General features: G+C 39.1%; 1 protein-coding gene across 3 annotated transcripts; it reads left to right on the top strand.

Annotated features, from left to right (window-relative positions):
• On the top strand, positions 1-25,285 carry ATG4C (autophagy related 4C cysteine peptidase). Of its 3 annotated transcripts, XM_033151915.1 has the most exons (12): positions 3-204; positions 881-942; positions 3,799-3,932; positions 6,240-6,323; positions 7,379-7,612; positions 8,610-8,940; positions 11,341-11,411; positions 13,451-13,587; positions 15,264-15,342; positions 16,047-16,123; positions 19,125-19,244; positions 22,709-25,285. In XM_033151915.1, exons 3-12 carry the CDS (start codon positions 3,857-3,859, stop codon positions 22,877-22,879), a joined length of 1,380 nt encoding a protein of 459 aa, XP_033007806.1. In that variant the 5' UTR covers positions 3-204; positions 881-942; positions 3,799-3,856; the 3' UTR covers positions 22,880-25,285. The 3 variants fall into 3 exon arrangements, with proteins under 3 accessions (XP_033007808.1, XP_033007806.1, XP_033007805.1); XM_033151914.1 differs by lacking the exon at positions 881-942 and having other exon boundaries at positions 3,802-3,932; XM_033151917.1 differs by lacking the exons at positions 881-942; positions 19,125-19,244; positions 22,709-25,285 and adding an exon at positions 18,035-18,264 and having other exon boundaries at positions 1-204; positions 3,802-3,932.
• The last annotated feature ends 330 nt before the right edge of the window (positions 25,286-25,615 follow it).

The following is a 25,615-nucleotide window of genomic DNA, read 5'->3' as shown; positions in this document are numbered from 1 at the left end:
GGCAGATTTGGTTTCCTCCCCCAGTCCCGGAAGCGGCGCCACTGGGGGATTGGTAACGGCGCCGACTGGCGCTTATGGTAGCCGGAGTGGGTCAAAAGAGTCGGTGGTGAAGATCGGAAAGTTTAAAAAAAAGAAAAAGAGTTTTAAAACAGGAGGGCCATCCCCCCTCCCCTTTCTCGTCTCCTTGTGACTCCGGCGTCCTTGGTGAGCGTGAACTTTTGGGGTCGGGTTGGGGAAATGAGGATTTCGGGTTCCTCGGGGCCGCTTTCAGTGGGCGGACTAGCATTTCAAGGCAGGGGGACCCTGTCCCTAGTGTGTCTTTGGGTTTCCTCTGGAAATCCTTTGGGGCTTGGTAACGGACGGGGAGCATCCCTGTCTTGTTGAAGAAGGAGGGGATTTTTTAAATGGGACGTTGAGAGACATACACAGCCATTTCATCCTATATTACCCAGTGATTTTGGGAAATAACGGCCTCTGCTTTTTGTACTTTATCTGGAGGTTTTGCAATAAGGGCACATTTTGGGTCATGGCAAAAAAGGCACGTCCCTGAATAAGGTTTCCGTTCGCAAATTTATCTTGTCCCACCTGCAAGCCAAGGACCTCCCTCAGTTGCTCCATCTGGGTGCTGAGATGCCACAGATTACCATTTTGGTCTGACATCTGTCGAAACAAGGCGTTTCAGACTACAGCTGTTTAGAGAACTTAGTATTTCAGGGTTTGTACGTTTGTTTGTTTATACTTATTTAAGTATATAATATATAAATATAAATAAGTATTTAAGTATATAAGCCACCCAAGCAACTTTATGTTATAGGGTGGCATACAAATGTCATACCTAAGTAGTAAAATCCATTCAGTTTGGTTGCTTATTGATACTTAGGCTGCAGCCCTGTGCATGTCGGCACATGAGGAAGTCGCATGGAGTTCAGTGGGTGTTACTTCAGGTATGTAGGTACAGGATTGTGAACTTAGTGGTTTTTTAAACAGCTTTCTAAAAGAAACAGTGTGAATGTGTGCCAACCCCATTTAGGACACCTTGGCAGTGACAGTCTGCTCTTTTTCATCTGCTAAAGGTGTGAACTTATTTTTTACTAATGGCTCAGGGCAGTATGATGTGAGAATAACCTCTTGTCTTCAGAAAAATCTAAATTGGTTAAAGCTACCTCTGGAGAAATTTGTCCTGCTTAATATACGCATCCCCATCAGACCAGCATTGCACACCCTTTTATCCTGAGTCTTTCCCTTCTACATCTAGTCCCAATCTTTCTCCTTAACACACACATTCAGTCCCCAAGGGAAGCCCCTGTCCTCTAACATGCTTTCTCCTTATTCTCCATGATCTTAGCCTGCAAATGATTCAGTGCTTTCAAACAACAGAGTCTTGGAAGCAGCTTTGAGTTTTCTGGTATCTAAAAATTAATTTATAATTTTTGGCTAGCCCTGTTAGCCAAGCTAAAATTGTGATTTTAAGGACTCTTCCCCTTTCCTTGTCACTTCACCCTGCGCCCCTGCACATAGTCAAGGACTGTCTTCTTGTGCCCTCCCTAGCTTCAAATCTGGAGCTCAAAAGAGCTGCAAGGAGTTGCGGGTTTGGCTGCTGTATCATACATGATGTCCAGGCACTAAGGAAACTTTTGCCTCACTTTCTTACTGAAAAGAGGGAAGCGTTCCATCGTTAGCCACTACATTACAGGCTTGTTTCCAATTCTCCAAAACATTGTTTGAAGAGTTGGAAACATTATGCACAAAACCACCCAAATGAATTTAGAATCTTGCTGATTGTCATCAGTATGGCAATTGAATAAGCTCTAATGTAGTTTCCTATATTGTCTCAATAATTTATATTTTGTATGTTCCATATGGGAAGATTTCAAAGAGTGCTTTGGATTGATAGCTTGTCGTTGCATAAGAAATAAAAATAGTGTTCTTTGAGATTCAACTAGGGCAGGGCTAGTTAATGTAATGCCCTCTAGATGTTGTTGGATTCAAAATCCCATCATTCCTTGCTATTGGCCATGCTTGGGGCTGACAACAGGGGTATAAATAATAAAATTGTTGTTGTTATTATTATTATTATTAATATCTGGAGGGCACCATATTGGTGACTCTTAATAGGTTACTTGGGCTTATTTTATCCCTGAAATAGCCAGGGAAAACTTTCAGAGCTGCAGACTTGCAGATCAATTTTAGCTTTATGAATGTCCTTGATCTTAAGAAGGCAATGAAAGAAATCAGACCCCCAGAAGCTGCTTTTCTTCTGCCATTTACACTGACATAAAATCTGATGGAGCATATGCAAACTAACTCCTTCTTTCTGAAGTTATGTAAACACAACCTGTGATTGTTAAAATGAATGCTGATACACTTATATCCATGCAGCATTGTTTATGTAATAAGATGTCTGTTCAAAATGAAGTACTAATCTTGTGAAGAAATTCTTGCTTTGCTAACCTTGTTTTGTTTGCTTAGCTGTTTTCCAATGCAAATATTTACAGAAGTAAAAAGGAAGGTTAACACTCAACAATGGTTGCTCCATCTGTATCCAACCAAAATCCATATCACAGCAATATCGTTACTAGCAGTAAAAAGACAAAGTCAAATGAATAGATTAGTATAGTATGTGAACAAGCAAATAGAAACCTGACGTATCATGGTCATTATATAATAACAAACAATGTGAACCATATACAAGCCATTGAAATTATTTAAACAGTACACTACAAATAGACAATTCCCCAATCAATTTGAAGTAAAATTTCCATGATTAAAACTCATTTCATGCTTTTTCAACTAACAGAGAGCATGTATGAATGGCAGCCCTCACTGCCCTCATTCTTTGGTGTTTTTCTTCCTTTCTCATTAACGTCAATACAGACCCAGAAAACATATTATTATTATTATATATATATATATATATATATATATATATATATATATATATAATCACCCACTCTATGATATAGAATGTATAATGTAAGGCCACTATACATAATGTAATTGAAATACCTGTTAAGTTCTGTTACATGCTTTCATGGTAATCTTACATCAAACACTCAATATCATATGGCTTGACTTGGCACACTATTTGGTGACATTTTGGTTAGCCTGTTAAAGGTATTGCCTTAATACAGATTTCAATGAGCCAGCACATCTGAACTTTACTTGTATTCTTCATTTTATAATTGACAGCCATGCAACATATAAATTTTCTAGTGAATTTTTAAAGTAGCTCTTTTGCAAGAATAATCTAACATATTACAGGAGACTTGGTTTTGGTAATTTATTTTTATTTTTAAGCATAGACCTCTTTTTTGTTTGCAACCCAGATTTCTTCTCTTTTAATACATTTTGGACTGGGATAGAACCCAACTCTCTTAAATAGAGCATTAATATTCATGAGCCTAGAGTCCTGCTTCTGAACAGAATAGACATAATATAAAACTGTGTCCCTTTTGCAGCAATTCAAATATTTTTCTCTGTCTTCCAATTAGTGTTTAGGTGTTCTCAGATGTACACCAATGTATTCTATGTACACAGGACAGTTTACTGTGAAATAGAGAGCATTTGGAGGACATTATGTTTTATTTAGCATTGGATGATAATTTTACTGTTGTATATTTGGAACAAAATGTTTTTATTATTTATTCATAGAAGTTACAATTGCTTTTCTCTCTGCAAGTGGAGGATTCTGAGATTTTATTGCTCTTCCTAGTCACAATATGTTTAACCACCTAATAACACAAGCATGCTTAGCTATGCCCCGAGTGTTCATGGATGTGTTTATTCCTTTTCCTTTTGCAGTAGCACAGATTAGTGTCTTTTGAGACAGTGATGGCTTTTCCTCTTGAATCTGAACATGGAGGCCACAGGGACAGATGAAGTAGAAAAAATAAAATCAAAGTTTATGTCTGCATGGCATAATATGAAATACAGTAAGTGAAACATGATAAATTGCATTGCTTAAAACAATTAATGGAAGAATGCAACCTCGTCTTTGAAAATGGATTGTGCATTGTCTCAAATGACTGAAGCTGGTTTGCTGTTCCCAGTTAATGTTAACTGTTGTTAGTGCTGGTGCAGATGTAAAGCTAATACTACAAGGGAAGGAAGTGGAAATTTGCACAAGAGAGAGCATGAGTCGTTTTTTGAATTCTTGAGGCCCAGTGGACTCTTTCAGATGTAATGCTAAGCCATTTTGCATTATGTGAAAGAGACTTGGGTTTGTCAACTTCCTCCTCATCTCTCTTCTCTCAGTGCAGCTGCAGAAAGGAGATGGGAAGCATTCACTTCTATTTTTAGCTATTTCTAGCACTTCTATTTGTTTAGCATTATGTCCAAAGCAAACTATTTTACCTGTACAGTGGTGCCTCGCTAGACGAAAATAATTCGTTCTGTGAGTGTCTTCGTAGAGCGATTTTTTCGTCTTGCGAAGCACCAATGTAAACTGCTAGTTTTCGCTAAAAAAAAAAAAATTGTCTTGCGAGGCAGCCCCATTTACTTTTTCGTCTTGCGGGGCAGCCTTCTGCTAGCGAATGCCGTTCGTCTAGCGAGTTTTTCGTCTAGCGAGGCATTCGTCTAGCGGGGCACCACTGTAGTTTATGGAAACAAGCCAGCTATAAGCCATGGTTTATGAAGTTGGCTTGTTTTCATAAACGAACTTCATAAACCAATAAAGATTAACCACAGTGTTGGGTTTGGGTGTAATGCTAGACTGCCATCGATTGAAAAGAGAGCTTTTGATCTCATTGTAGCAGTGTCAGAGGAGGAAATGCATGAATCACAGTTTAGTACTGTGTCTGAATCAAGCCAGTAAGATAGCAACTAGGGTATGTTTAGTGCTAATGAAATATTGTTGCTGTATTCTTACTTAAGATCTCAACTGTATGGTTAAAACATGGTTTAGCTGAGTAGTCTTCAATGTTTTTGGACCCAGAACCCACTTTCAACCCAAATATGTATATGAGAAATAATTTCTTTTTTTTTTTTTACCATATACCAGTATTTGTATGTTGGTAGTATGACCTGTCTTAAATCAGGCCATGACCTGGTGATAGGTCCCAGCTGAAGACTGATGATTTAGCTTGTGAAACCCAGCCTTTCCCTTGGAAGGCATTTGTAGATAGACCTACTTGCCATCTTGCAGGCTGGGAGGTTGATGACGTATGAATCTGCCATAGCCATGATTAAGAAAGCGGCTGTGTTACTTCTCCATCAGTTGACAATTTTTTCCTTTCGTAATTTTCTCCACCTCTTTGGACACCTACTCCTTTCTTACTTTTAAAAGAATCACTTGCACTTAAATAGTCAGCAATAGCTGGGGATAAATCAGTGTATTTCCCCATTCTGTGAATTCCATGTAATCAGCTATCCATGACAGATGCAAATCTTTTCTGATATCATAGTCCACGAGGAAGATGCTAGAAAAGGGGAAGAAGAGGATGGCATGAGAAAATAAAATATTTATGAAACTTTCTGCGGAAATAACCAAAAGAGCAACTGTTGTTTTTTAATTCCAAACCATTAAAGCTTAAAGAAAGCTTAAAATATTCTGCTAGGTTTTTGTCAGGTTTCTGCTCTCGGTAACGAGAAACTCAAAAGACATAACTATTAGAAGACTTTAAAAAAACAACAACCAGCCTTTAATTCTGTTGCTGTTTAATTTTTATTGTTTGCCCTGGATTTCTGGTCCCTATTTTTAATGTGCCTTTACCCTTTAATCTAGTTGTTTTTCAGCCCCATTTAGTCTTTCCTTCCTCTATGTCAGGGCTGAGTCAGTGTGAGCACCCCCTGCCCACAAGTTCCCATGACCATGTTGAGGACTGAATATGTTTTTGTATTTGATTGCTTTGAGAGTTGCCTTTCAGAGGGATGAAATGGGCTAGATAGAAATTTTGTATAAATGTTTGTTTAGTTATTTGAAACATTTATATACTACCAATATCAAACAAGATTGTATTTATTTCTCAATACAGTACTGTGTTTCCACTAGTTGTTACTCCTGCCTGGAAAGTGAAACTTTCTATGTATGCTTTTTTAAAAGTGCAGACATCAACATAAACTATTTAACAAATTTAGCACAGGAATAACTTAAACCCTATTTGTGTTGTTCAAAGCAGAAGAAATTGTTTTTAATAAAAGCTGAGACTGCTTATTTTCTTCCTTGCTTTCTGTGAACTTCATTAAAGTTGGCCTGGAGATCATTTCTAAATGTCTTATTTTGCTTTTCTTCTTCTTTACAGGCTGGGTGTTGAAAACAAAAACTTACTTTAGCAGAAATTCTCCTGTCTTTTTGCTGGGAAAATGCTACCATTTCAAGACTGAAGGTATGTGCTGCAAGCATGTAAATTGCTCTTCAGTCCAAACGGACATTGATGCATATATATTACTGCTTCTCACTTGCCGTAAGTGGCTGCTGGAAAAGTCTTACATTCCATATGTGAAGGCAGTGGCGGAGAGCAGGCGGGGGCGTGGCTGGTGCGTCCCAGGGGTATGGCACGCATCCTGGGGGCCTGACGCCCTGCCTGTGGGGGCGTGGCACCTGGGGGGGGCAGCCATGATGGCACCCCACCGGGATCGCGCTGCTGGGGGCGTTGCGCTCTCTCCGCACTCCTCTTCCTCCGCCAGTGTGTGAAGGATCTTCATAGGACATATTCAAGCTCTGTACCCTTACTTCCAACGCACCCAAAGTTGTACAGACAGCTACTAACACAATCTAGTCTGTGTGAAGCCAGCATATACATCTCAGATCCTCTCTACTTTGTTAAGGACCTTGATGAGTGCAGCTGGAGGGTTGGGTAGGGAATGAGAGGCATGCATAGGCCTCAAATTCTTTATAGTGGCTTGTGAGCATGTGCAGACTGGGCAAACAGGGCTTTGTAAAATCCTGTGCCAATTCATCTGTGTCTAGGCAACATTGTGCTTATATGTCAATTACAGCCCTGCGTTAATGTCAGTTACCGTATTTTCTTCAGTTTTCCTTTCTGCAAAAGTTGTATGCAGGTTAATTGTTTCTGTAATATGGGAGAATGATATAACAAAAACCAATCCAAAGTGGCAACTGCTTCTGTTTGCCTTCTGATTTTTATATAATTTTTTCTTTGACATTTCCTTTAAATATTCTGACCTAAAGACACTGGCTTTACCTTTACTCCCTATGGAGTGAAGCCTCTAGCTGTATATTCATTCCCTATGGCAAATACCTGTAAGCTAAAGTTACAATTTTTGTTTTATTATTTTGTAGAGATTTCTCACAGTATGCTTTGTACTGTTAACAATTCTGATAAATTGTACAAGATTTTGCAGCTGGTCACTTATTTAAAACAAGTACTAGTAAACTTTTTTTTTTTTAAAGAAGCTTGTTATGTCTCTCTCTTATAAGAGTCAAGTGACACGTCACCAAATGGGTCAAATTATGATATAACAGACGAGGGGATTTCAAGAAACGTGGAAGAGTTCCGTAAAGATTTCATTTCCAGAATATGGCTGACATACAGAGAAGAATTTCCTCAAATCAAGGGCTCAGCTTTAACAACAGACTGTGGCTGGGGCTGTACCCTGAGGACTGGCCAGATGCTTCTAGCACAAGGACTTATTCTTCACTTTCTTGGGAGAGGCAAGTTTCCCAGATTTTTGGCCTATTCAGTTGACTTTTAGTTTTTGATTTGAGGGAATAGGTAACCACAGGAATTGGGTCATGTGTGCTTATGAGAATGAAGTGTGTTATAATTGTAGAGTTCCAAGGGGCCACGAGGGTCTTCTCGCCCAAACTCCTGCAGTGCTGGAATTTATTGCCCAACGTAAGGGTCTAACCCACAACCCTGAGATTAATATACTTATGTTCTACCAACTGAGTTATCCAGAGTGTTAGCCTTTCAAATTCAGTAGTTACATACAATGCTTATTTGGTTTTTATTTTGAATGATTTTTTAAGAATAGTGTGGGGGATGTATCGGTGGATGTTGTGAAACTCTGTAAAAACCATAATTATGCAATCCTTTTCCAAAATGGATGCAACTTTCTAATGCCTGTATTTGGCAAGCATGAAAAATATGTTGCTCTTCTAATGTTTTTTACCCCAAAGATACCTTGACTTTTGTTTCTTATTTAGCATTTGAGGGAGATGTAGCCTGTTCCTAAATCTTGCTAAGGCAATATCTTGTGGCAATGAGTTTCACAACCTAGTTGTAAAAGCATTTTGAGGAAATTGCTCATTTAATAATTTTAAATACAAATTAAAACAATTCAGTTTAAACTAAAATTTATTCTAACTTCTTGGAAACCGTGCTTAATTCTTGGAAAACTGAAATACAATAAAACTGAAAAAGTTAGCAGTTAAGTTTGGTGTAATTCAATGACATTTCTTAATTCATCCTGTTCTGTGTGAAAAGATTTCTATGTTGTGATGGAGCCATTATAAAATCAGTGTTGTTGTACTTTTATTCGGAAACTCTGGGATAGTCTGGCTGATGCTAAATCTCTGTTGTTTGGTGTAGAGAACAGACAACTTTAAACGTCTTTAATTTTTCAATATATAATTTAAAACGAATAAAAAAATCTTTAAATTGTTTGCTAGCAGGCAAACCATTAAATATATGCTGTGTCTGTCACAGACTGGACATGGCCAGATGCATTTGTCATTGAAAATTCAGACTCTGAATCATGGACAAGTCACACCGTAAAAAAGATCACTGCGTCCCTTGAAGCATCACATACAGGAGAGAAAGAATTCAGGAACCAGTCAAGCCACCACAAACAAGCCCCAAGGGGGAACTGGGGAAACAGAGACAGGAGGGATGAACACTTTCATCGAAAAATAATATCGTGGTTTGGTGATTCTCCACTTGCAAATTTTGGCTTGCATCGCCTAACAGAATATGGAAACAAGTCTGGGAAAATAGCTGGAGATTGGTATGGGCCAGCTGTTGTAGCACACCTTTTGAGGTAAAAACAAACTAAATTGTCTTTCACTAATGTATCCAATGGAGAGAGAGCTCATTTTAGCACTGTCTTGAGATTGTCAGCTAATTAGAAAGTAACAATTAAAGCTTTAGCTATATATCCTTGTCATTAGTGATTCAAATTCATAGGATGTGTTCCAGAAAGAAGAAAGGAAGCAGTAGTGCATATTTCAAGACTGGTCTCTGTTCAAAGTTTCTTTTAATTCTGAAACATTGCCGTTGGGCTATTCTAGACTGCAAAGATTTGTCCCAAACCTAGACTTCTCATAGGGTATCTTGAATGAAATGTTCTAAAAACCAACAACTCTTTTAACCTTGGAACATGCATAACATTATAGACTACTACTTCTTTTTTTAATACTGTAACCTGGGGGCTGTAATGTACTGATAGTGTAATGAACTGTCAGAGTTTAAAATTGATGTTTTCAGCATTTCTTTGCACACATCAAATTCTTTTGAAATTGTAAGTGTATGGGACTATTAATATTATAATTACATAATAGTAAAAGTAAAGGGTCTGTGACATTCAGCCTAGATTGAAAAAAAGAAAAAAGCTGAAAGTCAGATTTCTCAGTACAGGGTGCCTTTATGTGCCATTTTTTTGGACACCATTGATTTTGTATTTTTATAGTCTTATGTTCTAGGTGGGTCCCAATATGGTCATAAATTGAATCATTAAACCTTCTAAGCACAAGAGGCCAAAGTGCAGATGTAAATTTTTACATTTATATAGATGCAGGAGTCACGTGCTGCTTGTATAGCAAGAATATTCACCTTGAATGAGACTACTGGGAAATAATGCAGTGTCTTGAGAGGTGAAGGTTATTTATGTATCCAGTTGAATTTGCAGAGATAAATAATTGGAATTGACACGGAAAACTTACTAATATTTTCCTAGAATTTCACATTACACTTTTCGAAAAAGAAGCTTCTAAGGTTTTCATGTTCAACTTGAATATTTTCTGTAAACGAATACCTCCAGAAATGTATCCATTGTATAGCTACCTTATCTCTTCATGGTACACCCCTTCCCCACCCACTTGGATCCCCCATACGACTTGGAGCTGATTGTTCTACAAAATGCTCTGAGGCCATGAGTAGCTAACCTTTGGGGGCAATAACAATATGCATACTTGCATGGGAGTATTTCCCATCCCACTGAAACTGGTGGGCCTTACTTCTGAGTAAACAGGTTTGTGCGTTTAACTTTTGAGCTAAGGTCATACAATGATTACATAAACAGTGCTACCTCGACTTACAAGCTCCTCGACTTACGACGTTTTTGATTTCCGAATGAGTTCCGGAAGAAAAAAAATGGCCGCCGCATCCGAATTTTTCGACTTACGAAGGGAAAGCGGCGGCGCAATACCTCGACTTACGAGTTTTTTAATGCGGTTTTCTCGACTCACGAAATTTCTTTCCCTTCGGAGATAGCGCCTTTCGACTTACGAAAAATTTGACCTACGAGGGCGCGTTTGGAACGCATTATCGTCGTAAGTCGAGGTACCACTGTACAGATTGGGTTGGATCCAGACTAGTAATGATGTACAGTCCTTTCCTTGTGCTCCTGGAAAAGCTTTTGTGGAGGGTTGATGGACCCTCCAGAACAGTATGAGATGTGATGGTGGAAGATTCGGGGACAAGGGGGAAATCAGGATGAAGGGTGAAGAAAAGCCTTTGCCCCCTTTCCCCAGCAGAAACCCTCTGCCAGATCTTGTGGAGGGACAACCCATTATGTCTTTGTGTACTATAACATGCTCCCAAATCTATTTTACCACGTGTGTATGTGGTTGGTTATGACTGATGGCAGATTTCCACTGTGTGTACTCTTTATCATAACAGGTTTGTAACATGCTGGCACATTATAGTGGGCAATTAGCTTTCTTCACACATTTCAACAAATATGTGTGCAGTTTCCCTAACTCAGATTTTTCAGCATTTCTTCTTTAGTAAAACGAGCTGGGAACTATACTAAAACAGTTTCAACTTGGTGAATTAGCTACCTGCTAATTGGAAGTAAGCGTAATGAAAAACAGACTGGCGTGGTTTTCCTTGGTTTTGATTTCCTTGCTTTCCACATTTTGCAGTCTATACTTGTACATCTTTGTGGCAGATTAAGGTTGTGCTTTTCAATGCTCCTGCCTAGTCTATTTCTCTGGAGTAGGTGATTTGAGGATTGTGTCCTAATAAAACTGCTAGCACATTTGCAAAGCTAAGCAGGGTCCGGTGGGGTTTCAAATTGGATGAGGGACGATGTGTTGAGATTATTTCATTGAAGGGGGTTGGACTAGATGATCCTTGGGATTGCTTCCAACTCCAAAGTTATGATTCTGCGCCTTAATTCTGTGCATTGTGAACCTAAAGTAAGCCTGTTTGTATTTAGAAAAGCTGTCGAAGAGTCAAGAGACCCTGAGTTACAAGGAATAACTGTCTATGTTGCTCAAGACTGTACAGGTAAGTGGAGTATTTTGGGCAGTATTCTTGACCAATGCGAGAGTTAAATCTTGCATTTCTTTGTGATGCTAAAAACATAAGAGTTTGAACCAAACATAGAGTTTGATCCATTTTGCAAATGGATAGGAACATTTCAGTTTGTACTCCTCATGATAGCTTCCTGACCTCAACATTACAGAGGACCTACTTATTCTCAACCAGATTATTATTATTTTTGCTTGGGTGGGGGAGTCCCCCAATGCAAACAGAACCCACTGACATTCTTCTGATCAAGCACTTTACAAACAAAGTTACATATTGCAAAATTTCATATGTAAATAATATTAATATTAAGCATTTGGGTTAGATTGTAAGCTCCATGGGGCAAAAAGCTTCTTGTTGTTTTACTCTAAGGTGTTATTGTATATTGTTGGTGCAGGGTAAATCACAAATGATAATTACTGAATTCCTGGGGATCAGTGTTGCTGCACTGACTCTTAAATGTTTGTTTGAGTAACATTTTCTAATGCTGAAATATTGATGCCTTTTCTTTTCTAATATGACCAGAGGATTGTGCACTTATGTAGCATCTGCTGTGAGCAAGTCCTCTGAACTTATTGACTCAGGGTTTTGGACTCATTCTTCTTTCTCAACATGCACAAACCATTTTAAGTGATATATTAATTCTTTTTCTCTACGGAAAAAAAATCCGAGTAATTAAAAGTATAGTTTAAGAAAGCCATCTTCTCTCTCCTGTGCTATTAGATCAATGCAAAAAATTAATTTCCTTCTGCCCTTGAGTAATAATGAATGTTTTCACTTTGCATTGAATACTCAAATATATCAGGCAGGCAATAAAGCAAACACAATCTCAGCTTCCTTATTGGATGAAAGCAGCATAAATGCTCTGATTATGTATTCCAGGCAAGGTTGGATATTAATGCTTTTGCTGGAGTACCAGAGGGAGATGCGTAACAGTACGCTTCTTGTAGAGATGCTGCTGTGAGTGGTCGCCCCAAAGCTGTGATATACCCAGGCTGTAAGAGCATAAAAATAGCCTTCTGGATCAGGCCAGTGGCCCGTCTGGTCCAGCATCCTGTTCTCACAGTGGCCAACCAGATGCCTGTGAGAGGCCAGGGCGTGGAACGGAGCACAAGGGCAACACTTCCCCCCCATGGTTTCCAGCAAGTGGTATTCAGAAGCGTTGCTTCCTCCAGCTCTGGAGGTAGAGCATAGTCACCCTGGCTAGTAGCCTTGAATATCCCTCTCTTCCATGCACCTTCCACCCCCTGGAACAGGACAATGTTAGCAGCAGCTAGAAGGTCTGTGGGACATGTCCAAACCAGGTATGCCTATGGTTTGCCTAGGCTCAGCTGCTTTCTTTCTTAGGAAAAGTTCTTGTGGTACCTTAAAAGACTTGCAGATTTCATTACAGCATCAGGTTTCATGACTATGCCATAATACAGTGTGGTTGTCTTGAAGCTGCCACAAGACAAATTGCTGTTTATGCTCCAGTAGACTAACAGAACCCTCTAGAAATTCCTTGCTTTGACATATCTGCATCAGTGTGGCCTAGGAGGGAGAGATGGCGAGCCTAACCCCATTTGCCTGGGAGTGAACCCCGCTGAATTCAATGCAACACACTACTGAATAGATATGCTGTAAATCAGCAAAGTGCTGTCTTCTGTTGGACTCCAAGAGGCTCTCGGTGCAGTGCGTGGGTGGACTTCACGCTATATTGACACAGCAGTGGAAACCTATTCATGACTAGTGAGCCAAGAAGCACCAGTCCCATCAGTTCATGTTACAGCAGTTGGGTTTCGTGCAGTGCAGGGCTTGTGGCATCTCTGGTTTCTGCACCTAGGCATGCACACTCACACGCTTGTGTTTCTGGCCCTCAGTGGGAGGATGCAAGAATCCATGAGGAGGGCCAAACAGTGCCAGTTCCCTCCTATCCCCCTTAGAATCAACAGATACCTTGTTTTTTGTTTGGTTTATTCAGCATGTGTTTGAAAATGCATTTTTTAATCTCCCTTATATTTCATGTTGCCTCATTCAAGTTTACAAGTCCGATGTTATCGATACACAGTGCTCTTTCACGGATTCTGAAAAACCGGATGCCAAATCTGTCATCATATTAATTCCCGTGAGGCTTGGAGGAGAAAGAACCAACATGGAATACCTAGAGTTTGTGAAGGTATGAAACGAGTTTCAGTGTCACTTTTCAGAAAGTAACACTAGATGGTATAAAAAGACAGTTAAGGATGGAAATCTTCAATCTATTAAAAGTATTTATGATTTTTACGGTAGTAGATCATAAAGTTTGACTTCAGAAATTTGAAATTTCAGTATGCAGACATAATTGCAGGGCTAGGATATTCAATGTTAAACCAGTTATAACTATTCCAGTCCCTAAATGGCTGTCTTGCTGATGCAGTAATTCAGAATAAAGACCGATCTGATTTCACCTGTATTGGTGGTTCATTCAGTGAGCACCCCCATGCATCCTTGATTTTAAAATGTTACCTAGGATCTTCATCTGTTCCCCACACTTAAGCAGCTGATTAGTGGCATTTACATTAACAGTATCCGTTTTCTGTCTCAGTGGTGCTAATAATCAATTTAAGACTGTCATGGAAGCCCTAAAGATGACTATTTCAAATATCAGCAATAGTGTGCCATCCCTTCAGTCTGTGCTCTTGTGACCCTCTTTTTCTGTAAAACACTCGGATATCAAAATTAATAAGCTTGTTCAGACACTGGGTAGTATAACATCAGCTGCTGCAGCTTGTTGTACCCATATTGGCTGCTGGACTATAGAAGGTTCATTGTAATCTCTCAGTTTGGAAATTGTCCTATCCTCTTGCCTTTTTTACACACTTCTAGTCCTCTCTATGAGAAAAAAAACTTTACCTGGGCCTGTAAAAATGCTCTTCTGATTTACTGGAAGCTGTGCCTAAAGGGAAGAAAAGGGGACCAGCCCTGCTTCTATTTTCGCCAAGTACTCTTAAGAAGCAAAGTCTACTTGGTTAGTCAGGGGTTCAGAGGCTGTGCTAGATGAAATAAAATGACAATATGGCAGCTATTTGTTTAGCCTGCTCCAAGTTAGGATTTCCTTCTCATTTGCTTTCTTGTCAATGTCTGGAAGGACAAGTGTCATGCTCCATATGTACATGGACACACATTGGATAGCACCAGTTGAATGAAAACGAGGATGGGTTTGATTTTTCTTGTCAAAGTAGTTGTAGATGCCAGGGAACCTGCACAGGTTTTGTCAGGCACATTAGCATGCAGCCCTTTGAAATGAGAACCTTTAGATTCTTTATCCCACAGCAGGCTTACACCACTCTCTCAAATGCTCCTTGGTCTCAAACTCACCCCGAGTGCCAGGCTTGTTTGCTCCTTCCCTCCCCATTGTGGCTCAGTGCCTGGGTGTTTTCACCATTGCTGTTAGTATTCTGGAATGGCTTATCCATGATTCCTGCAACCCCAAAGTGCTGTGCTTTCTCTGTGCCAAGGTGGGGAGGACGCCACTTCCTCCCTGGGGCGGTGAGGATGCCTTTGGAAAGTGCAGTCCAAGCAGATCAACCCTTTTGTAGCCTTCTGCTTCCCAGCAGAACACCATGAGATGGAAGGGGTGGAGCGACCAGAGACGTCAGGGACTGCCAGGCCAAGGGATTCAGGCAGCCCACAGGTTGCTCAGTTCACCTCTGCCCCACACTTTCTCTGAATGCCATTCTTAGGTAAATGATACAGCTCTGCTTTCCTCTTGTAAGCAGCTTGTACTGAACAAAATTAGCCAGCATTGAATTAAGTCTACTGTGTGGTAATCCTGCCTCTCTTCCCCGCCCCATTTATTTATCGTGATGACAGGGGATTTTGAGTCTTGAATACTGCATTGGTATTATTGGTGGCAAACCTAAGCAGTCATATTACTTTGCTGGATTTCAAGGTTAGTATTTTAATAAGGTATGTCTTTTTCAGTGTGGTATACCTCTTCTCTTCTCTCCTCCCCACCCCTTCCTACCCGCCAAGCTTTGGAGTTAATAGAAACCCCCTGGGAAGTGGAATGATTAAAATAGCAAAATGAGTACTTTATTAATCAGACTCACCAAAGTCCAGTCATTTGTCATTTGCCCTATATGGTAATTGGATTCTGTAAAATGTACATTTAATTTTCTTTGTTGCACAAACAAGGCATAATTTATCTGTTTCATCAAACTCTCTGAGCCTTTCACTGCTCACTACCTGGCAGATCTTGGTTATATATTTACCCGTTAGTAGTTTAAATGGTACAAGTTGATGACCAAATGACAAGCAAATATGTTCTTCCTGTCATGATGAGGGAGTACAATGCATTTTTCATATGCAAACTCCTGAAATATAATTGTGTGTTTGTAAAAGTAATTTTATCTCCAAAAATTAAATGACAGTCTCATCACTTTATCAAAATTCTGCTTCTACAAGCATATTTGATTATGCAAAAGTTAATCTGTCCTGTGAAAACCTACGCTTCAGTCAATGAATATCAGCCTGGCAGGCAGTTACTTGCTGGGGGTGTCCTTTCCCCCCACGGTTCTGCATAGAAATTGGATTGTAAGCAGTGTAATAATAAGGTGTTTTTTGAATTACTTGTCTTTTGTTTTGTCCTTGTAGATGACAGTTTGATTTACATGGATCCTCATTACTGCCAGTCTTTTGTAGATGTCAGCGTAAAGGATTTCCCCCTCGAGGTAGGATGGATAAAGAGCCAGCACTGTTTGCTTCATATATGAACCAAACACTAATTACTTAGATCATTTCTCTTTCTTTCTTTCTTTCTTTCTTTCAACATAGAATCACAAAAAGGAATAAACTAAAAAATGAACCATTGCTGATATTTTGTATACAGTGGAATACATAACCTGTGAATTTGTTTGTGTGTCAGATTTTTGCTTTGAGACAACCAAAGTCTAGTTTTGGTGCTTTTGCAACGGGAGTAGCATAACCTCACTCCTTGTTACTCCCCTCCCACTTACAGGAATTTCAAGTGCTGAATGTCCAGCTTCACTGCTTTGGGAAGGAGAGTTCTCTCAGTTGTGTGTGTGGTTCATACATGAACAGCTCTATGCTCAGACTAGATGCTGCACATGTGTGTGGGGGGGTCCCTACGACTTTTCCAGGCTTGGAACTAGGGGAAGGGCTGTATGTCTGTGGCAGGTATCAGCTTGGCATGCAGAAGGTCCCAGATTCAACCACTGGGATCTCTGGGTAGGGCTGGGAATGTTACCTGCCTGGAATCTTGACGAGTCTCTGCCAGTCAGTGCAGACAATACTGAAATGTTTGGACCAGTGGCCTAGCAGTTTCCTAAGTTCCTATGATTTAGATGGCGGCCACACACAAAACATTGGGGAGTGCAATGCCTCTGCTATGCCCCTGGGACTGTTTACGGAGCTGAAAGCATGTAGATGGAAAACCTTCTGAGATTATGAATGCCTTTACTTGACCCAAGTTGACTTGCAATGCAAACCTATGATACTTGAATGCAACAGAAGGCAGCATGCCACTGTGCTATCTGCTTTTTTCTCCAGACTTTTACTTTTCCCCATGACAAAGGCTGAACATGGACCATGATGCACAAAGAAAGAACCCCCCCCCAAAAAAAAATTGCTTCAGTACTTGCTACCATTAGCAGCTACCCCAATTTACAGCTAGTCTGCGTCCCAGGAACCCAGGTCTCAGGAGCACAGGAGTGTTGAACCTGTGGCCATCCAGATACTGAACTCCACAGTTTCCATCAGCCAGCTTGGTTAGAGTTGATGGGAACTATAGTCCAACAACATCTGGTGGGCAGTAGGTTCTCCTCTTCATGTTTTTTTAAAGCAAGTTTCCAGACCTCAGTCAAGGGGGTAAACTTGAAATCTGTTTGAGCAACTCACAAACAGACAGGGCACAACAGCCCCACCCATGCTGTGTTTAAAATGTAGTGGCTGCAGTGTGAATCAGAGCTTTGGAGCTAGCACTGATGAAGATCCTAGTCACTCCTACAGTCTGCGCAACTCATCTACTCAAAAGGGACTTTCCTATCACCCCACTTGAGCAATTTACAGTAATTGTGCACAGTTTAGCTGCTGCCAGTCAGGCTCAGGAATTTTTCCATCTGGATTAAATTGTGCAAATACTTTTTAGCTTGTGTGTAATCCTCAGATCTAGTAGTGAATAAAATAGATTTGCACATATATATATCCATTGTAGTGTTGTTAAAAGACTTTTAGCAGGTAGCAGTCCTAGATGAGAAGTTAAGGAATGAGAAGTTAGGTTACAGCAGGTCGAGAGAGAAAGGAATAGAGAGATGTCTGTGAATTATAGTTGACTATAGTTTATGGAAACAATTTCTTATTAAAGTAATATCTGTTTGCTCAGTTCTTCAATAATCGTTTTTTTATAACAGCAGTGTCTGATTCTTCCTGGTGTCCGAGGTAAAATGGCTACCTGAACATATGCGGCATAACAAGAACATGCCGATTTGGGTGGTCTCACATTGCAAGAAGCACTCGTTTAACAACTGAATTGTGGATCAGACCTTAATGTTGAGTGCATGTAATAATAATCTGTCCTTGTCTAGGGGTGTCAAAAACTAACAGAAATTGCTTTCTTATTGTAGGTAACAGTTCTGCTAGATTTCTCCATATCATATGTTTTCAGAATTGATAAACTGTCCAGGCTAAGTTGAAAATCAATCCAGTCTGCAGTCAACCTACAGAATCTATTTGTTTGGAAGAGCCTGACCGCTGTTCTATGCATGTAGAGTGTATTTTCTAAGCATTGAGATAAAACTCTGGATGTGCCGCACTGCTTTTCAAATGCTGCTGAGCCATCCCCTTTTGTGTGTGTGTGTGTGTGTGTGTGTGTGTGTGTTGGGAAACTTCTGTTTAATGTATTGTATCACTGAATTTCAAAAATAAGAATTATTTTTCTAAAGTGGATAAAATAGTCTACTAGGTTACTTTTCTCTGTATTGAAGAAAAGTAGATCTATTATGTTGGAATCTCACTAATAAAAAGTGCATTGCAATGGAAAAGATTTGTTAGTGGAAAGGAAGTATAATGAAAAATTACTTCATCTAGTTCTTCTAAGCCCTTGCAAATTTCTGCAAAACAATAGGGAGACAAGAGCAGCCATCAGGGAATTGTTATTGCTAGTAGATGCTGGCAGTAGGTCTCCAGGTTTTCAGAAAGTTTTCTTTCCCGGTCTTTGGCAATGCAAGAGACTGTTCCTGTGGTTATTTGCAGGTAAAGCCTGTGTGCTGGCCTGAAAAAGTCAGCTGGGTCATGAAATGGTCAACTTCTCTTTTTATAAAGTTCCTCCGCTGGAAACAGTCACTTAATATCCTTCATGACTTGCATTTTGCAGATTCAAATGTGCAGAGAAAAGTGTGATTGTTGCTTTAGAAGTGTCAAAAATAAGGAAGAAACAACACTGTCTGAAAATACCTGCAAATTATGCCAAATTCCTTTTCTTGCAACACCCATGTTTTTCCACTTGAAAAAAATAGGAAATTTTGGATTTTTTTGAACATTTAGTTGACTTTAGCAGCTCTCATTTTTACCATGTAAAAGTACTTTTTGTTAATTGAACTGGTAAAACTCAGTCAATTTCATGGAAATATTTTATGAAACATTCGGAAACAGGATGAGTAATTGTATCTTATATCAATCATTTTCTCTTGTGCTTTCTCCCGCTTATAATTACAGTCATTCCACTGCCCTTCTCCAAAGAAGATGTCTTTTAAAAAAATGGATCCTAGCTGCACTATAGGGTTATATTGTCCAAATGTGCAAGCCTTTGAAAGGGCTTCTGAAGAAATAACAAAGGTAAGCATCCACATGATGAAACTGATACTTCACCTTGTCGTCCTTTACTTTTATATTATTTTATTTTGGAACATCTTAAATATCAAGATGTATTATCAAGGCTTGAGCCACTGATATGTACTGGCAAAGATAAATATATAAGCCCATCAGAAGTCTTTTGTGATCCCATTACATCAGCACAATTGAATTGTAAAGTCTAGATAAAGAAATATCTTAAGTAGATGATTCAGTAACTACTTACACAAGAGTATTTTCAGCAGATATGCCCATCACCAGAGAAAATGGCCTTTCTTTAAAATAATCTGCATCTTAAAAGGCAGTTGGGGGGGATCACTGACCAAGTATAACTTGAATTACATGGGGTAAATGATCTTGCAATGCATGCATATGTGTATTGTAGAAGTTAAATTAACTCTGAGATAATTTCCCCCTTCTCAATTATATCAAGACCAAGTATAGGATTGTCCCACTAGGTGGCAGCATTTAAACGAAAATATTTATGCGGAAAGCTTCAGACATTGAATGATCTTCTACACAAAAAGAATCTTTTAAAAGGCAATCAATTCCTTGGGGATGACTTTAAATGGAAATATTAAATCAAACTAAATTGTGCATTATTATTTGTTAGTGTAAGTATGTTTGCTACATTTACAGATAAAATATTATTACTATGTGTTAGCACCATTTAGAATTTACTGTGAAAGTAAGCACATCCTAGATACAAGCAAACACAGGGTTGTTTATTACATCCGATATAAACTAAGAAAAAGGAAATAAAATTGTTACATTTAACACATAAAAAGGGAACAGCCACTATATGTGCACAGTAACACAACCACTTTCCCTTAATTGTTCGTGCTCACTCCCACCTACTCATCTGTTTGTTTTCATCAAGCTGACATAAATCGTTGCCTTGCTCAAAAGTACGATAGACATTTAACACTATGGTGGTTTAACAAATTATTGTCTGAAAGATGGCATAGAAGGCTTTCCTAGTACCACTCTTACAGCACTTAGTGTGCAGTCCTATTTATACTGTGCAAGTCCCATTGAACTCTGATTTGCACTGTTAAAGCTGCTAGGTACTATGAAGTGGAAGTGTGAAGATAAAAAATAAAAAGTAAAGATCTAGAAAGAACCCATGTCATATTGACTTGTTGGCCTTGTTTGCATCTAGCAGTGAGCCATGGTCAGAAATAAACCATGGCTTGTCATGAATGAATGACACGCTGGTGCACACTGCTGAGTTTGCATGTAATGCTAAGCCAAGCTTTGTGGTTTGTTTCTCCTGGAGATGCTGGCAGGATGGAGCAGGCATGATTGACTAGCAGGCACCAGCACCAGTTCATAGTAAGCCACAGTTTGCTTCTGGCCATTCCTTTATTTTGCTTGATAATTGAATCTACCTTCTGAACAATTCATAGATGTTGGAGGCCCAAGCTTTGCTCACAACCTTCATAAAAAGAGAGAGAGAAAAAATATGCTGCAGATTTAATAATCCTAGAAAGTAAGAGGCATTCTGAAGAGGGGAAGGCTTAGAGAGTGGCTTGTCCAAGGCTATAGGGTTCACGACAGAAATCGCATTTGAACTAGACTTCTTGGCTCATAGCTCACATTTGTAGCCACTAAATACATTGCACTGTTTCTTAAGAATTCTGGAGATTAGAATTCTCTGTACAGAAGACTGCCTCAATCAAAATTACTTTTCTTGGGAATCAACATCATTTTGATTCTGATTACATTGTATCATTTTTCATGTGTATGCTTCTACAGGAATAATTCCCACATCATTCTTTTGAAAAGAAGTCAGCCCCTGTATCAGCAGGGAGGTATACTAGTTATGTGTGATTGTCTTCCTAAGTGGGGAATTGTTCAAGCAGTGGTACAGAACCAGATATTTTAAAAGTCTCATCTCCTTTGAAATGGCCATGGCTGTGTATTTTTTTTCATGTACATGCGTACACTGTTTCATTTTGTGAGAATCTGATAATTTGGTGTGAATTTTGATAGCAATCTTTTTTTCTCTCTCAAGCAAGTTTCTAGCTCATGGCTAAATGTGAATTTGGAAATATATAGGCAATGTCTGAAGATAGCTCAAAAAGCAGACCAAGGAGGGCCTTCATTTGGTAAATGGGTTTCAGCCCATCAATGCCCTTCACAGCTCCTGTATCACATTTCGATCTTGTAGGTCTTGAGTGTCAAAGATTTAAGAAGGGTAAAAAATTAGTGCAATCATTTCCACAGTTCTGTGGTCTGAGTTTCCTTACATTCCCTTAACAGTCAGTATTTACGGAATCATGTGGTTTTTTATATCTAGTGTCCTCCATACAAATTTAACATGAAGCCACTAGACTAATGTATATCCTCCTTGCAAAATTATGTGTGTGTATATGTGTGTGTGTGTGTGTGTGTGTGTGTGGATACATATATTTTCATCTATAATGGGAAGAAACTCATCAGACACTGAGTAAGTGGGGAGCCGCTTTTACTTAGTCATGGTGGTGGCTGTCATGTTGCAAGACACCTGTCAATTAGGAGGGGAAGGCCTGCCAGCTAATTTCACAGGCTACCAAACAGCCATCAGAATGCCGTGAACTTCTGTTACTGATGTGGGCTGAATTGATCCAATAGCCAAATGATAAAAGGTTGTATCCAATTATCTTGTCCCTTGAGATCTGTTGCCCTGCACTACCTTCCTAAAATGTTCCCCTTTCACACGAGCCTCCTTTTTCCTTCTCTCCTCTGCTCATCACTGATAGTGTCTCAGTTCTCTTTGCCCTTCTCTTTCACAATACTATCAGAAGGATGTAATTAAATGGGGGTAGAAAAAAGTATAAAACGGCAGAGCACAGTAAAAAAATGTGGAATTTGATTTTACTGCAAGCATGGTTTTCCCGCTCCTGACTGTTGTTGTTTAATACCTCATTCTGCTTAAACATTTTTAAAAATTGTTTTGGATTAAATGTGGAATTAGAACTATTTTTGAATTTCTGATTTGACCAGTCTCTCATGTAGATTAATCTGTAGACTAACGTGGCTTTTTAATATGGTGCTGTAACCATATACGTTATTTAGCTGCTTAAAATTATAGCAGTTCAAAGAGCTGGTGTGAAGCTTGGCTTTGAACTTACTAGGTTTTAGATGTTATACAAGAGAGCTGACTGGGTATGATTTGTTTATCATTTGTTGCACTTTGGGTGTAATTCTACCATGCAAATAAATGGGTGTTCTAGGTACAGATCTAGTGTGCACACATCTCTGATTGGGAGATGTGGCATTTGGAAGTGTGCCACAGACATGAAAAATATTTATTTGGGATTATTTGCATGTCCTTTGTGCAGTGTTTTCTGCTTGGTGTTAAAAATGAATGCTCAGTTGTCAACGTACACATAGTTGGAATAAGAGCAGTGCAATTTTTTTGTCTTCTAATCAGTGTTTTTCTCTGATCCTGTGTTTAATTGTAGATCCTGAAATCCTCATCTAAGGAGAACTACCCTTTGTTTACCTTTGTAAATGGGCATTCTAGAGACTATGATTTTCTGATGAGTCCAGTCCTGGAAGAGAGAACCCTTTTCTCTGAGGATGAAAACAAAAAGTTGAAATGTTTTAGTACTGAGGACTTTGTCTTGCTGTGAGGACATTTTATTGTATTTATTCATTTGAAATATTTATGCTCCCATCTTTCCACCTGTCAGGATCAATAGTTTGGCTTAACATTTAATATTAAAAACAACAGATAAAACAATTAGATAACTTAACCGAAAGCATCAATTCACAGAAAGATAGAAATAAAGCAATACAGTTATCCAGGTCTGCTACTGATGATCAATTCCACCAATGCGTTTTCTAAATCCCAAAAAGTTGGGGAGGTGGGGGAAGAACAAAAAAACTCTCTTGGAAGAGAATCCCACACTCTAGGCACCACAACAAAGAAGACCCTGCTTTGCATAGTTACTCTCAACATTTCTCAGGGCAGGGGAGACAGAGCAGAGTTTCTAGCTGTGGCTCAAGTGAAGCCATTGCACCTCCTAGCAGTGAATTCCAGGTGCTGAAGATTCACACATGGGCTAATACGTACTGTACTTTACCTGTCTGAATTGCCTGAGGGAGTAGCAGAAAGGTGAAGCAAGTCCCGCCCCCCCCCCAAATCCCATCTCATGTATGAAGTGGCATCTAGTTGGGATATTTTAACTATCGTTTGGACAGCCCTTCTCATAGCGAGCCCACAGTGGTGCAAGAGGTGGCCCTACCTGAAGCAGATGTATGCTCCTAGGTGTACATCTAGCTGTGGTTTATCAGTTTGCATTGTGCTTGATGGGAAGCAGTAGTCTTTTTGCGTGTGAAGTCTCGGGGTACCTTCCTGCCCTGAAAGCAACACCAACATCTGTAAAGGCGTTGTTGGCCTGGTCTCAGCAGCTGACTTACTCTCTAGAGGTTTGGATTTGTCCACCAAGCTCGCCATCCCACAGTCTTACCTGCGGTGGCAGTTCCAAAGAACTGTAAGATAACAGTTTCCCTTTGAAAGTACATGTGTTGCATTCTTCAGGTTTCAGATTTTGCCAACATGTTGTTTTTTAAAACACCCTTTGTAAATTGATTATTTTCTTTGATAGTTGATGAATAATGAAATGATGTGCTGGTAAAGGAATAAATCATGGTTTCAGTTCAAATATGGCAGAATATTTGAAGATTATGTGCCAGAGTTACTTTCTCTTTATGGTTTGCTGTGTAATCTAAACATTCCCTATTCAAATCAATTTTTGAGGCTTGGTTTTTGTTTCATATTTTTGGGGATCCCTGATTCAGAGTATCTGTGGTGAACTTCATTCAACCCACTAAAAGGCAGCCGGACATGTGAGGTAACTTATATGGTGAGTTTGCAGTATGGATTCAAATCCGTTGAGAAGAAGTACTTAGGATGTTGTCTTAATTTAAGATTAATGTGGATAAAGAGTCAGCAAATAAAAATATTAGTGTTACTCTGTCTGAACTCCCATAATGTTTAATAACATAATCATGAAGTACCACCTCCAGTGCGCATCTTGCTCAAATGTGCATCTACTTAAAAAACAACAACCAGTAATATGGATGCAATTGTGAAAGCTGAGCTATGTAAGTGTATTAAGGTGCTGCTTAGCAATATTACCTTATAATGGCTAGTCATTAAGATCATAGTGGAACCTTAATAAGACGAGCTAATACAGTATTGGCTTCTCCCACAATTTGAAAAGGTACGTTACCAATAATAATCTGCAACCAATCATTGTAGACACAAACAGTTATTACACGGGTGCTGTGTGTTTTGTTTCCTGTCTCCAAATACAATTTGGATGCTTATAATATTAACACTGTAGCTTGTAAATCAAAGCGTATAACTGCAGGGTGAGAAGTTAACAGCAGACACGCAAGGGGATGATGATCTGGTTTGTGATAGCTCTAGCCACTGATGTACATTTAGAAGTACCAGTCACTTAGCATGTAAATCTCTAACAGCAGGCTTAATTTCAGCGCAACACACAAATAATATTGGGAAGAAAACTGTTGCTTTATTAAATGTGAAAATATTAACTGCTCATGCCTTCATTTTAAAAATGTATCGTTTTTCCTGGGATGATTTCCCCCCTGCTTTCTAAAGAAACAAGCTATGTAAAATGGCCTGGCTATTGGTTCTGTTTGTTGTAACCCAACATTCTGCTACAGTTGTCTTGTCTGAATAATAAGCTCACTGTACCTCCTTTTTACAAGGATGACAAAAGGACAATTTATAGACATAGCACCAAACTTGTTTGAAACTGTGCCCAATGCAGCTAAATGGGAAACTTGTAAGTAGAATGATGGCTCATTCAGTGGCAAAATGTTTGGGAGTCATGCAGTGCAATCTTTTGTGGAAGTAAGTTCCATTGTGTTAAATGTGACTTATTCTCTAGTAAGCAAATCTAATGCACAAACTTTTTATTGGTACATGAAAATAACGGTAGTGTATTAATTGTAGTATATCTGTATATACAGTTGTATATTTTTCACTAAATAGTACAAAAGACCATTTGTGCATTTCTGCCTCCTCCTATGCCTCTAAACTACTAAAGTCATTCATATTCCCTTTATCTTATTCTATACCTTCGGTTGCTTTTTTTTTTTTTTAAGAACGAACTTAACTTTTGCCATTTGACTAGCCCCCAAAAGGAATAAAACTTAACTAGATTGTAGTTTATGAAGGAGCAAAGTTCTCTATGGCAGATCAGTAAGACTTTCAACTTAGGTTTTGAAAGTGAGACCTTATACACTCTATCAAGAAAACACAACATTCTAAAATATCATTCTTTTAAGAACCATCAACGACATTTTCTCCTCTGTCATGTAGAGCACTTGAA

This window comes from Lacerta agilis, chromosome 6 (genome assembly GCF_009819535.1).
Source record: "Lacerta agilis isolate rLacAgi1 chromosome 6, rLacAgi1.pri, whole genome shotgun sequence".
Classification (NCBI taxonomy): Eukaryota; Metazoa; Chordata; class Lepidosauria; order Squamata; family Lacertidae; genus Lacerta; species Lacerta agilis.
Note: the sequence above shows the minus strand (reverse complement) of the source record. Positions and strands in the feature narration are given on the sequence as shown.

What these genes read in the sequence shown, in the direction of transcription:
- ATG4C (XM_033151914.1), top strand. Translation starts at nt 3,857, where the DNA reads ATGGAGGCCACAGGGACAGATGAAGTAGAAAAAATAAAATCAAAGTTT. An exon ending in CTACCATTTCAAGACTGAAG is followed by an intron (nt 6,324 to 7,378) that starts GTATGTGCTGCA and finishes CTCTCTTATAAG; the next exon opens with AGTCAAGTGACACGTCACCA. An exon ending in AATACCTAGAGTTTGTGAAG is followed by an intron (nt 13,588 to 15,263) that starts GTATGAAACGAG and finishes TCGTGATGACAG; the next exon opens with GGGATTTTGAGTCTTGAATA.